The 14,282-nt window shown below is 33.1% G+C and overlaps 1 protein-coding gene and 1 long non-coding RNA gene across 5 annotated transcripts in view; one reads left to right on the plus strand and one right to left on the minus strand.

Annotated features, from left to right (window-relative positions):
• Mhcl (Myosin heavy chain-like) overlaps window positions 1-14,282 on the plus strand; it is an 82,307-nt gene that overhangs the window by 31,776 nt on the left and 36,249 nt on the right. For 3 of the 4 annotated variants that reach the window (XM_064358472.1, XM_064358473.1, XM_064358471.1), the window contains 3 exons: window positions 8,789-9,824; window positions 12,768-13,327; window positions 13,383-13,681. In XM_064358472.1, coding sequence (XP_064214542.1) covers window positions 8,789-9,824; window positions 12,768-13,327; window positions 13,383-13,681 — 1,895 coding nt within the window. Of the gene's footprint in view, window positions 1-5,145; window positions 5,277-5,863; window positions 6,489-8,788; window positions 9,825-12,767; window positions 13,328-13,382; window positions 13,682-14,282 lie in introns of those variants that run through there. The other variant, XM_064358474.1, reaches the window with a different exon arrangement.
• LOC107398066 (uncharacterized) lies at window positions 528-1,123 on the minus strand. Its single transcript, XR_001575035.2, has 2 exons — window positions 957-1,123; window positions 528-894 (listed from the first exon to the last, which is right to left on the minus strand). It is a non-coding gene; the product is annotated as an uncharacterized LOC107398066 (long non-coding RNA).

Genomic DNA, 14,282 nt, shown 5'->3' on the forward strand with positions numbered 1-14,282 from the left:
TTATGTACAAATTATAGTTTTCCAACATTGTTGAATAAAGATAAACATGAATAATAAAATTGCTGAATTTTGCTGGTTGTTAAATTTTTCATTAAAAAATTACATTTTCATCTAACTTGATGTTTGTTAATGCAAATAAACGGCAACTTAATTCGAACTCTGAACTAACTTTTAATATTGAAGCGTCATTTTCACTTTGTTCGACTGGATACCAAATGTTTTAAATAAAAAAAAAAAACAAATAAAAAATAAAAACCACAAACTAGATTTTTCATTTTTATCTCACCAAATATACTTTTTCTACTTTGATTTCATAAAAAGTTAATTGTGAAATCGAAAGCAGTTAACAATTAATTAAGAGGAAATGGTTTGAACAGACAATCAAACAACAAAAATAGAAAGTAGAAAAAAATAGTATATTTCCTTCGTTTTATTGGACTTATTTGTTGCTCTCATTCTATTGGAGCACTCCTTCGTCGTGCTCTAAAACCATTCGTGCCACCATAGAACGACTTATAAAACTCGTATAATAATATAGTATTTTTATTTTCCGATTTATTTCGGGTTTTTTTCAAAAAAATTTTTCGAGATTCCATCACGACGTTGTATTGTTGTTTGTCTTGCAAAATCTGGGTTTGCCGCCTCTTGGTGGTTGCACAACATTCGCCATGGGTGTGAATCGATGGGATGGTACTGTACAAAAACCTTGAATGTGTCTCTCTATCCATACATTGAAATTTTATCGTCGTTAATGGGAAAATTGTGAATCGAAAAGTCGTGTTTGGAAAACAAATGGGATGTGTGAATCGTTGGCGCATTTCCTGTGTTGTTCTTGTCGTCGTTGTTGTTGCATTGACACCCACGAACCCATGGAATTTATCCCATGTCGTGGAACTAAGGTACAAACGAGAAAGTTTCGCACATTTTGTCGAAAAATCAAACGTATAAAAAAATACTTTTGCGTGGTTGTTCGAATCCGGGGGCTCAACCTGTTCTAATTACGACACACACGAAACACAACGTATACAACGAAATCGAATAATTTGAATGATTTTGCAATAAATTACTAATGGTTAGAAGGTCGTGTTAGGACGTTGGTGCATTTCTCGTGTAGGTGACAAGGTGAAGAGTTATGTTATGGCGAGAGCTATAAAATAAGAGCCAAAGGAAACGGCGATTACGTGAGCGAATTGTTAAAGATTAGGGGACTCACCTTTTTGTAACATTATTTTAAAATAAATTTGGTACTCTACAGTGTTTTTTTCGTTTTTTTTTATTATCGATAAGCGAGGCCACGTAACGGCTTCGAAGATAAGTGACATCTTTGATGCCCATTTACGTTTACGGTAATTTTACTCAAAAACCTAAACTATAATTAATGGAAGAAGGAGGGAAGCTCTCATTAACTACTTATCGCAAGTTGTTTTCATGAAAAAATACCTCTGATTGCTCGCTAGATACTTCCTTGTCTTTACGAATTTTTCAAATTTTATCTTGATGGAAATTCCGTTAAAATTCCTGTTTTGGTCGTTTATCACAATGTTAATACACATATTGGTTTAAAAGGGCGTGGGCTTGTTTTTAGTGCCCCGATACAAACATATCTTACTACCGGTTTATGTATATTTTTTTTGTTTCGTAGTTTTGCCCACGTTTAGATGCGTTTTTTTATCTTCGTTTGGTGGTGGTTCCTTTGTTTGCCGAAAAATGCAAAGGCGAGACACTTTTCCGCCTCCGTGATTTTACAATCCCACGCATTTGTTCGTCCTATCGATGCCATCGAGATATTCGCGTTTTAAATGCGTGATTAATATTCATGACGTACGTCAAGGACGTGCCATGAGCGCACCTTTCTTTATTAAGAGGAAAAATTCGAAGCGTTTCCGAAATGTGAGATTTGTAGTTATATAGCTACACCTGTTAAGAGGAATTTCCTAAACTGGTGATTTTAAGAATTCGTCAACTTTATCTAAAAAAATATTTAAATGAAGAACAATGTTTTTCGGGACTTAACTAAACAAACTCAGTTAACTAAAAATAAATTAAATATTGTTGTTTATTTTTTTATAACTTAAGAAGTAAGTCATCTAAGGATTCAATGCAAAAGTTTTACGTTTACCTCTTTTTCTCTCAAAACAAAAGATATTTTCTACTTTTATTTTATAATTTTATTTTATAATTTGGCTCCTTTACGTACTTTTATCTTTTGCCGCATTATTTTCTTATTTCTTTCAGTTTTATGCTCCGCTTTACGTTTATACGTTTATGTGTTCTCTCAATCTTTTATTTTTGCTTACGTGTTGTTTCACTTACCTTTTTTACACTTTTTTTCATAGAAAAATTGTTACCCTGATCCGGGTTCGAACCCGCGACCTTCCCGTTCATAAGTGGCGCTCATACCACTGGGCCACCAGGGCCCTAAGTACTGACCGGCTTTTGCAGATATTTTAACACAAACTTTTTAAATGAATCAACATTAAAAACTATATAATTGCATTAATTCACTTAAAATGTAAATACTTTCAGTTCAAAAGTCGGCGAATTAGCTCGAGAAAACATTTTCTTCCACTTTTTCTCAATTTAATTTTCTAATTTTTCACCAGATTTCGTCAAAAGATACCGGGCCTATAAGTTGATTCTACAATTTTAAAATTGTTTTTACCTTTTTTGTGACTTTCAGCACGTTTTTGGCCGAAAATGGACATAATTTCTCCAAAAATCACCAAATTCGTGTATTGTCTAGTCAAAAATAGTGGGCGTGCGCGAATTTTATTGGATTCGCAGTGCCCATGATTTTTATTAACAATGTTTTTCGGGACTTTAATAAACAAACTCAGTTAAAAGTTTAACTGAGTTAAGTTAAAAGTTTTTAGAGATAAATTAAATATTTTCGTTTAATTTTTTTTTTATAATTTAAGAAGAAAGTCATCTAAGGATTGATTCAACGCTAAAGTTTGAAGTTATGTTTCACCTTTACGTTCATCTCTTTTTCTCTCAAAACAAAAGGTATTTTCCCTTTATTACAATGTGCTCTTACGTTTACAATTTGGCGCCTTTACGTAGTTTTGCCTTTTGCCGCATTATTTTCTTATCTTGTCAGTTTTATGCTTCGCTTTATGTTTATTCGTCTATGTGTTCTCTCATTCTCTTATTTTTGCTTACGTGTTGTTTCACTTACCTTTTCACACTTTTTTTTATAGAAAAATTGTTGCTCTGATCCGGGTTCGAACCCGCAACCTCCCTGTTCGTAAGTGGCGCTCATACCACTGGGCCACCAAGGCCCTAGGTACTGACCGTCTTTTGCAGATATTTTAACACAAACTTTTTAAATAAATCAACTATTACATTACAAACTATATAATTGCAATAATTCACCTAAAACGCAAATACTTTCAGTTCAAAAGTCGGCGAATTAGCTGGAGAAAACATTTTCTTCCACTTTTTCTCAATTTAATTCTCTAATTTTTCACCAGATTTCGTCAAAAGATACCGGGCGTATAAGTTGATTCTACAATTTTAAAATTGTTTTTACCTTTTTTTGTGACTTTCAGTACATTTTTGACCGAAAATAGTCATAATTTCTCTAAAAATCACCAAATTTGTGTATTTTCTCGTCAAAAATTGTGGACGTGCGCAAATCCTACCAGATTCGCAGTAGCCATGATTTTTATTAACAGCGTTTTTCGAGACTTTACTAAACAAACTCAGTTAACTAAAAATTTTTAGACATAAATTAAATATTTTCGTTTATTTTTTTTTATAATTTAAGAAAAAAGTCATCTAAAGATTCAACGCTAAAGTTTGAAGTTATGTTTCACCTTTACGTTCATCTTTTTTTCTCTCAAAACAAAACATATTTTCTACTTTTATTACAATGTTCTTACGTTTACAATTTGGTGCCTTTACGTACTTTTACCTTTTGCCGCATTATTTTCTTATTTCTGGCAGTTTTTTGCTCCGCTTTACGTTTATACGTCTATGTGTTCTCTTAATCTCTTATTTTTGCTTATTTGTTGTTTCACTTACCTTTTCTACAATTTTTTTCTCAGAAAAATTGTTGCTCTGATCCGGGTTCGAACCCGCGACCTCCCCGTTCGTAAGTGGCGCTCATACCACTGGGCCACCAGGGCCCTAAGTACTAACCGGCTTTCGCAGATATTTTAACACAAACTTTTTAAATAAATCAACATTACAAACTATATAATTGCAATAATTCACCTAAAACGCAAATACATTCATTTCAAAAGTTGGGAAATTTGCTCGAGAAAACATTTTCTTCCACTTTTTCTCAATTTAATTCTCTAATTTTTCACCAGATTTCGTCAAAAGATACCGGGCGTATAAGTTAATTCTACTATTTTAAAATTGTTTTTATTTTTTTTTGAGACTTTCAGCACGTTTTTGACCGAAAATGGATATAATTTCTCCAAAAATCACCAAAATTGTGTATTTTCTAGTCAAAAATAGTGGACGTGCGCAAATCCTACTGAATTCACAGTGGCCATGATTTTTATTAGCTATGTTTTTCGAGACTTTACTAAACAAACTCAGTTAACTAAAAATTTTTACACATAAATTGAATATTTTCGTTTAATTTTTTTATAATTTAAGAAAAAAAGTCATTTAAGAATTCAACGCTAAAGTTTTATGTTTACCTCTTTTTCTCTCAAAACAAAAGATATTTTCTACCTTTATTACAATGATCTTTTATGTTTACAGTTTGGCGCCTTTACGTACTTTACCTTTTGCCGCATTATTTTCTTATTTCTCTCAGTTTTATGCTGCGCTTTACGTTTATACGTCTATGTCTTTTTTCAATCTCTTATTTTTGCTTACATGTTGTTTCACTTACCTTTTCTACAATTTTTTTCTCAGAAAAATTGTTGCTCTGATCCGGGTTCGAACCCGCGACCTCCCCGTCGTAAGTGGCGCTTATACCACTGGGCCACCAAGGCCCTACGTACTGACCGTCTTTTGCAGATATTTTAACACAAACTTTTTAAATAAATGAACATTGCAAACTATACAGGGTGGTCCACGAGTAATAACAAGCTTGAAAAAAATCTGACAAAACCTCTTCTAAATTATTATGCATCGAATTGGTATATTTGTCCCCGCCTTTCACGTGGTCGTTTCTTGACACCCATAGACTTCCATTCAGTCGTTTATCGGTAATCGTCGTTACAAGACGACTTGCACGTGTGCGTGATGTTCAGGTGTTTTCGTGTACGCGGTACTTCGTGAAAAAAAAACACACACATTTCGAAATATCAAAGGTTCGTGAGGTTCCATCATAATGTTGTCATGAGACGTCATTGTTGGGTTTCGTTTCAATTAAAAAAAAAAATTGGAAATTATCTTGCGTAATTAATTACAAACAAGTCAAGGTTTTTAAATTCAATTGAACTCTCGTATGTTTAAAAATTTCGTTTAAGAAATAAATTAATGTAACAAGATCATTATGTAAGATGGTAGTGCATGGGAAGCATCTGATATTAAATTTCGATTTGTGCCTCCCGGCTTGACCTTTCTAGTTTTAACGAGGAAACTATTCGTGTGCTGCAACTATCTTCATAAATAATCAGTCGAGATGCAAAATCGGTCACGATTTCGACGATTTTTTTCGGAAAATTTTCACCAAAACCCACAAAACGTGTGACCTTTTCGGTTTGCCTAAGTAACCAGTTGGTTTATTGTCGTTTTATAACTGCTCCAGTTTGTTAGTTTGCAAAAGGCGATTTCGTAATTGTTTACAATGATCGAACATTTGAGATGTGCGCAGAATTAGATAATTATTCGAGTTGTAACGAACCTGAAATGGCGTCAAATGACTGAATTATCTTGGGTACTATCACAATTCTAGCACCAAGACAATGTTTAACGGCTCATTTGAAAACTCTCTTCGGAACGGTTCTTACGTTACCTCGCCCAAAAATCACCCCTACCAACACAATTCGTGCAAAGGTACCGCCCATGGTTCCGGTACTTACGTCAAAGATGGTGCTTTTCAAAGAACGCCCTCTAAAAGATACACGAAACCGTCTCCGGTACCACCACCCAAAAGTAGTACCAGTGTTAGTTCGGAGGGTTTTAGTGAATCGGATTCGTTAGATTCGTTGGGTGAAAAAACTAAGACCAGTGGTACCACCAATAAAAAGTTGGACGTTTCAAGTCGACTTTACAACAGTACGACTAAAGCATCGGTGGCCAAAACGGCCAAAATGAGACATTTGGATATTTTTGATGTTGGGGACGTTTCGTGGACGAACGATTTGAGGAAAGGGACGAGAAATAAGAAACATAAACGGAGGGAAAGTTTGAAAAAAGTACTCGGTGATCAGTTGGTACTTAAAAATAATTCGAAACGTCGGAAGTGGGCGATGGTTGAATATGGGGATGTTGCGTTCTTTGCGGAAAATAAGAAATTTTCTGGGTACTTCCGGGCGCTTGATTTGGCACAGTGTTACAAAAATATGGCCGAGTTTAGGGTACTTATCACCATGGTCGAAGAATAGACAGGTCTTTTGAGTTTCGGAATTGGCACACAATTTTGCTTATACAAACTGAAGTATCACTTCAATAAAAAAACGATTTTTAAAAGTACTTACTCAACAGTCTTAATCTAGCTAATTTTATCTTATCAGTTTTTTTCAGAAGAGCTGTATTTGAGCTGTTTTGACTTTTCTATTTTGCCAATTTTTAATTCTTTTGAATAAAACATACATTTTCGCTTTTTTTTGTTTTTTGACGTTTTATCAAGGTTAAAAAATGCAGGGTCTCCCAGAAAGTTGGAGTTCATTAGAAAATATTTTTTTTTACAAAAGGCGTACGATCTCTGACTTGCCTAAAATTATTTTCAAGTATACAGGGTGTTTCTGAAAGGTGTTTCTGAAATTAGGTGTATTTTTTTTAAATGGAACACGCTAAATTTGTTTTTTAAGTTGATTTTGCTTTGTTTTTGAAATAATTTAATTTTTTTGACAAAAACACGCTTTTTAAAAAATGTATTAGATAAAAAGTATATAAAAGTTTAAACTTCAAGTTTACAGACTGAACCAAAAGTAACGCCCAAAATTCATATCTTTGTTACGAATCATTAAAAATTTTTTTTTTTTGAAAAGGTGAATTTTATTTTTTAAATTGCATTTGACATGTTTGACGTCATTCGTTTTTGAGTATTGATGTTTTTACTTTTTTTTTAATGACAACTGACATTTTTGATTGGCGTTTTAGATAGTACTAAGGTACTGAATGCTGTCATGGAAAGAGGTACTGCCATCATATGAGTTTGACAATGACAGCGGCTTTTTGACCTTGAAAAATTGCCAAAAAAGTGTCAAGATTTGAAAGGATTAGTGTTAGTGTCACATGCTGTCACAAATTGTTGGCACAAAAATTAATCTAAAATATACTTTTTTGACATTATAGTCGATTTGACAAGGAAAATTTTCAAGGTCAAAAAGCCGAGGTCATTGTCAAAATCATATGATGGCAGTACCTCTGTCTATGACAGTATCCAGTACCTAAAAGAAATAATAGAAATAGAAATAATGAAAGAAATAATAGAATAAATAAATAAAATAAATAAAATAAATAAAATAAATAAAATAAATAAAATAAATAAAATAAATAAAATAAATAAAATAAATGAAATAAATAAAATAAATAAAATAAATAAAATAAATAAAATAAATAAAATAAATAAAATAAATAAAATAAATAAAATAAATAAAATAAATAAAATAAATAAAATAAATAAAATAAATAAAATAAATAAAATAAATAAATAAATCAAATAAAAAAATAATTTTTTTTCACGATTGGATTTTAAAACGAGTTGAATACAACATTTTATTTTTCGAATTAGACTCAACAAAGCCTAAAAAGAAGCCAATAAATCACAGAATTGTTTCAAAATTAATATTATTTTTGCAAGTTTGGAGAATTTAAACACGTTTTTTGACAAAAAATCTAGTTTTCCCCCCTTTTTTTTTGTTAAACTAGAACGAAAAAAACACAAAATTTGGTCGAAACTAACCAAAATTTTACCTTTTCTAAATGTTTATTCAGAAAAAACTCAATTATTGAATCCAAATTTTTAAAAATAAGACAATAAATCACAAAATTATGTCAAAAATGACGTTATTTTTACAAGTCTTGCTAATTTTTTTTTTTCTTAAAATTTAGATAACTTTCTAAATGGTAGCGGAAAACGGCTTACTTTAACCAGAAACACCAATTTATAGACAATTATTTGCCTAGAAATGAGAAATTTTTTATAGAACAATGTGTATGATGACTGGAAAATGTAAAGTCGTTGATATTTCACAATTTTTTTTATTTTTTTTTTTCAAATTTTGACAGTGTCAAAGAATAAAAATTTGTACGTAATTTTCTTCATTGAGGCTTTGTATTTTTACGACGTTTCGATTTTAATTAAATCATCATCAGGCTTCAACATTTATAGGTCTTGTTTGAAGGTGACATGGCCATATTAAAACCTGATGATATTGATTTTTATTTTTATTATTTATTTATTTTTATTTTTTTATTTTTTTATTACCTGAAAGATAAAATAAAACAGTAAACGAAAATGTCGATTGGCAATAAAAAAAATTTGATTTTTGGTTTTTGTGTAATAAATAAACGTCCAAAAAACTAGTATAATATTACACGTGAATTGCTTAGAGCACGAGCGAACGCAGTGAGCGAGTGTCATAATTTTTCAAAGACTTGTCTATTCTTTGTTTTTTTTGCGATTTTTTCTGCAATAATTTTCTGTTTTTAGGCCAAGTCTGAGGAACACCTCGAAAAGGAGAAACAATGGCTGGACACGGAAAAAGTGTGGTTGATGCACCGTGGTGGTTTCACGGCCGCCTTGAAAAACGGCGAAAATTTCACCGAACCTGGAAAAATCCAAGTGTGTCTGGAACACAGCAAGGAAATTCTAACCGTCGACGAAGACGACATCGAGAAAGCAAATCCGCCCCAATTCGACCGTGCCGAAGATTTGGCCGCTTTGCGACACTTGAACGAGTCGAGCATTTTACACACTTTGCGCCAACGCTACGCCACCAACTTGATCCACACTTACGCCGGCTGCGGCACCCTGCTGGTGATCAACCCCATGGCGCCGGTGGCCATCTACTCGGAGAAAGTCGTCGCTTTGTTCAAAGGCTGCAAATCGGAAGACATGCCCCCTCATATTTACTCCATGGCGCAGTCTTGCTACCATGGCATGCTCTCCCAGCGCCGTGACCAATCTCTGGTTTTTCTCGGTCGTTCCGGTTCGGGAAAAACGACAAATTTCCGTCACTGCATTCAATATTTGGTGACGGCGGCCGGTTGTGTTAACAAAATCCTGACGGTGGAGAAATTAAGCGCGCTATGGACCGTTCTTGAAAGTTTCGGCAATTGTCGGACTGTTATGAACACGAATGCGACGCGTTTTACGCAAATTTTTAGCCTCGATTTCGATCAAAGTGGTGTTATAGCGTCTGCCAGTATTCAGATACTGTTGTTGGAGAAGGCGAGGATTGCGAGGAAGGTTGAGGGAGAGACGACGTTTCATATAATGCAGAGATTGTTGAGTGGTGTTGAAGGAGGGCTGAGAAAAGAGTTGTTTTTGGAGAATTTGTCGGGGAATGAGAACAATGCGTTTGTGACGCTTTTGCAAAAACATGAGGATAAGCAAAGGGCGCAAGGGGAGTTTGTGAAAGTGTGTGCTGCGTTTAATGTTTTGGGGATTGGGGAGAATGAACAGAAGATTATTTTTAGTGTTTTGGCGGCGATTTATCATCTGGGGAGTGCTGGAGCTGTCAAAGGTAAGTAATATTAAAAAAAAATTATTCTACTTTATTTGCTATTACGTTGTTTTTCTGTCTTTTTCAATTGTTTTCCGACTAATAGTTTTCGAGAAAATTGCAAATGAAAGCAAAAATTGGTAAAATTTTAAAAAAATCATAACTAAAAAACTATTGGGAATTTGGCAATTTTCTCGATGCCAATCGATTCTCTAGATCATTTTACATAAGTGAGGATGAAAATAGTTCCACTTTTTCGAATAGTTTCGCCGTAATTGATAAAATAACAAAAATAAAAAATTTGTTAACACATTTATCATGCAATAACTTCGGAACTATTAGAGATAACCCTATGAAGTTTATTATCGTTGGAAAGCTTTTTAAATTATCTATCTTTTTCAAAAAAGATCATTGTTCTTCGACTAATAGTTTTCGAGAAAATTGCAAATAAAAGCAAAAATAAGTAAAATTTTAAAAAATTTATAACTACAAAACTATTGGGAATTTGACAATTTTCTCGACGCCAATCGATTCCCCGGATCATTTTGCATAGGTATGGATCAAAATAGTTCCACTTTTTCGAATAGTTTCGCCGTAATTGAAAAAATTAGGAAAATAAAAAAAAATTGTTAACACATTTATCATGTAATAACTTCGGAACTATTAGAGATAACCCTATGAAGTTTATTATCTTTGGAAAGCTCTTTTAATTATCTTTTTTTTTCAAAAAAGACCATTGTTTTCCGACTAATAGCTTTCGAGAAAATTGTAAATAAAAGCAAAAATAGATAAAATTTAAAAAAATTCATTACCAAAAAACTATTAAGAATTTGGCAATTTTCTCAATGCCAATCGATTCCGCGGATTATTTTGCATGGGTGTGGATGAAAATAGTTCCACTTTTTTGGATAGTTTAGCCGTAAATGAGAAAATAAAAAAAATAAAAAAAACATTTTGTAAAGTTTTTTATTTTTCCGTTTTTCGATAACTCTAAAATACGATGACAGATTTAGATTCCTTGTAAAAAAGGTTCTAGTTAAAAACGTCAAGTTCTTTTGATTTTCGCTTGAAAACCAAAATTACAAATTTTCGTTTTTTCCCAATAATTCAAAAACTAAAAAATCATTTTTTTTTGAGATAATTGTTATAATGGTTACACAATGAGTGTGCAACGAAGGAAACAGATACAAATTTATATTGCAGTAAAAAACACGTTTCCAGTAAAATTTATTCAATTCATTATTATTTTTTTAAGTGTGTTAAATTTGTTTTGCAAGCACGCCATTGCAATGAACTTTGTTAAATGGATGTTTATTTATTTATCATGCATTTAAAAGTTAGCAACTTACCTGATTTGGGAAAAAGTGAAATTTTATGACCGAAGAACTTGTATTTGTTAATAATTTTATTATTTTGCTAATAGCACAAACTACTAGTTTGTTTACGTATTGCTTATTTTTTATTGTTGTAGAACTTTTGAATTATACAACGAAAAGATAAGCAGAAAAAGCAACCACAGGTCAAAATAAAACGATTTATGTCCGGTTCCCGGAACATTTTTTAATCGGACTTTTAATTATTTGTTCGATAGATAATTGAGCGGATTAAATTTTTTTTTATCAAAACTCGTCAAAATCGTACCAAAATTTGACGGTATGCTGATTTTCATGACCAATTTTTTCGAAAAAAAAAAATTATAATATCAGTTCTTGTGTACTGACGTTTTTTTTTTTAAATATTTGCTATATAAATTGTTTGGTTTTTAGCAACCAGATAATTTTATTCCGTTTCTTTTCATATTGGGATTTAAAACAAGGCAAAATAATTTCACTTACAATCACAGCTAACGCCCAAATTGGGAGAAACACAAAAAAAATTTGGCTTTTTTTTTAACCGTTATCGAACAGATTACGATTACATAAACTCTCAATAACATTTCAGAAACCGCGAATAAAAGTTAGAGTGGAAAAAATCAAAAATCCACCATTTTTCAAGTTGAGATAATAAAAACAAATAAGTTCTTGAGTAAGGTAGTATTGTAAAAAAGATGGTATTAGACTTAAAATGAGCTGTAGAATTCAATGGAACAAACCGTTTTGCTCTACGACTTTTAGTGTTTAAGTTACACGGCCTTTTATTGAATGGCCCGGCGCATCCACCATTTTTCAAGTTTATATATAATTTTTTAAATGACTTGTCGGGTCAGGTAGTGTTGTGAAAAAGATGGTATAAGACGTAAAATGAGCTGTAGAGTTCACTGGAGTAAACCGTTTTGCTGTACAATTTTTAGTTTTTGAGTTACGAGGCCTCTTGTAAAATGTCCCGGCGCATCCACCATTTTTCAAGTTTATATATAATTTTTTAAATGACTTCTCGGGTCAGGTAGTGTTGTAAAAAGGATGGTATAAGACGTAAAATTAGCTGTAGAGTTCACTGGAATAAACCGTTGTGCTCTACAACTTTTAGTTTTTGAGTTACGAGGCCTTTTGTAAAATGACCCGGCGCATCCACCATTTTTCAAAGTATATATATATATATATAATTTTTTTAATGACTTTTCGGGTTATGTAGTGTTGTAAAAAAGATGATGTTAAGACGTAAAATGAGCTGTAGAATTCACTGGAACAAACCGTTTTGCTCTACGACCTTTAGTTTTTATGTTATGAGGTGTTTTATCGAATGACCGGGCGCATCCACCATTTTTCAAGTTGAGATATATTAAAAGAAATAAGTTCAGAACGTTTTAGAAACTGGGCATAAAAGTTAGAGTGGTAAAAATCCAAAAATTGTTTTCGTTTTTTTTTTAATAATTTTTTTGTAACTTTGTTTTATTCTAAGTTATTAATTTTTTTTCGGACGTTTTTGATCGCCAGCGAAAATAATTTTTGAATTTTAAGAGACCTGTAACTTGAGATATGTTGTAAATGGTTTTATTTTGATCTCTATTTTTCATATATATTACAGCTGGTAATTCGAACCGTTACCAATTCGCCAACCCCCAAGCTGCCCAACGCTCGGCCACCCTTTTGGGCACCAGTGTCGAGGAGCTGTCTCGTGTTATTTTCGGGCTTTCATCTGGAGGCATGGTCACTCCAAACACCCCACGAGCGCCATTTCGCACCCCATCGCCCATTGACAAGGGCCTTGAACGTGAAGCCGTGGGCATTGAAGCAATCGAAGGCATGGCGATGGGACTTTACGCTGAAGTTTTCAACTGTATTGCTTCTCTAATCAATCGTTCAATATCTGCATCTTCACACACCGTTTCAAGCATTCTTCTTGTCGACACGCCCGGTTTTCAAAACCCAGCCACTTGTGGCCGCCAAGCCGGTGCTAGTTTTGAAGACTTATGCCACAATTATCTACAAGAGCGATTGCAACTTTTGTACCACCATACGAATTTAGTGGCACCTAAAGACCGATACATGCAAGAGAATATCGATTGTGTCTATGACGAGAATGAGAATTTAATCAATCCAACACCGTTGGTGAATCTGATGGATAAGGCGGCGCAAAATAGTGTGGTAAGGCTCGGCTTTCGCCTCGTCTTGAATTTTTTTTTCTTTGATTGGTTTAAAGGTGCGGACGTCACAAACCGACTTGCATGAAGGTGATCGTCGTGGCCTTCTCTGGTTGCTTGATGAAGAAGCAATTTATCCAGGATCTACAGATGATTCGTTCCTTGAACGGCTTTTTACACATTATGGTGATAGAGATCATCAACTTTTGTTGCGTAAAGCACCAGGAAATAATCAGTTTATTTTGCAACATTTGCAAGGAACGAATCCGGTCCTGTACACTGCCAAAAACTGGCTCAAACATAGTCGAGAAAATCCCATTTCCAGGGCCGCCGTCACAGTATTACAAGAGAGTTGCAAGTAAGTTTTTTTTAACTGAAATTTTGCATGCTTACGTAATTTTCGTGATGTTACAACAATATAATACTTTAACCCGGCGCATTCACCATTTTTCAAGTTGATATATTTTCAAAAAATAAGTTTTCGGGTAAGGCAGTGTTGTAAAAAAGATGCTATAAGACGTAAAATGAGCTGTAGAATTCAATGGAATAAACTGTTTTGCTCTACGACTTTTAGTTTTTGAGTTACGAATATTTTTAGAGAATGACCCGGCGCATCCACCATTTTTCAAGTTGATATATCTTTAAAAAATAAGTACTCGGGCAAGGTAGTGTTGTAAAAAAGATGCTATAAGACGTAAAATGAGCTGTAGAATTCAATGGAATAAACCGTTTTGCTCTACGACTTTTAGTTTTTGAGTTATGATTTTTTTTAGAGAATGACCCGGCGCATCTACCATTTTTCAAGTTGATATATCTTTAAAAATATAAGTTCTCGGGTAAGGTAGTGTTGTAAAAAAGATGCTATAAGACGTAAAATGAGCTGTAGAATTCAATGGAATAAACCGTTTTGCTCTACGACTTTTAGTTTTTGAGTTATGATTTTTTTTAGAGAATGACCC

Source organism: Tribolium castaneum, chromosome 8 (genome assembly GCF_031307605.1).
Source record: "Tribolium castaneum strain GA2 chromosome 8, icTriCast1.1, whole genome shotgun sequence".
In the NCBI taxonomy this organism is placed as follows: domain Eukaryota; kingdom Metazoa; phylum Arthropoda; class Insecta; order Coleoptera; family Tenebrionidae; genus Tribolium; species Tribolium castaneum.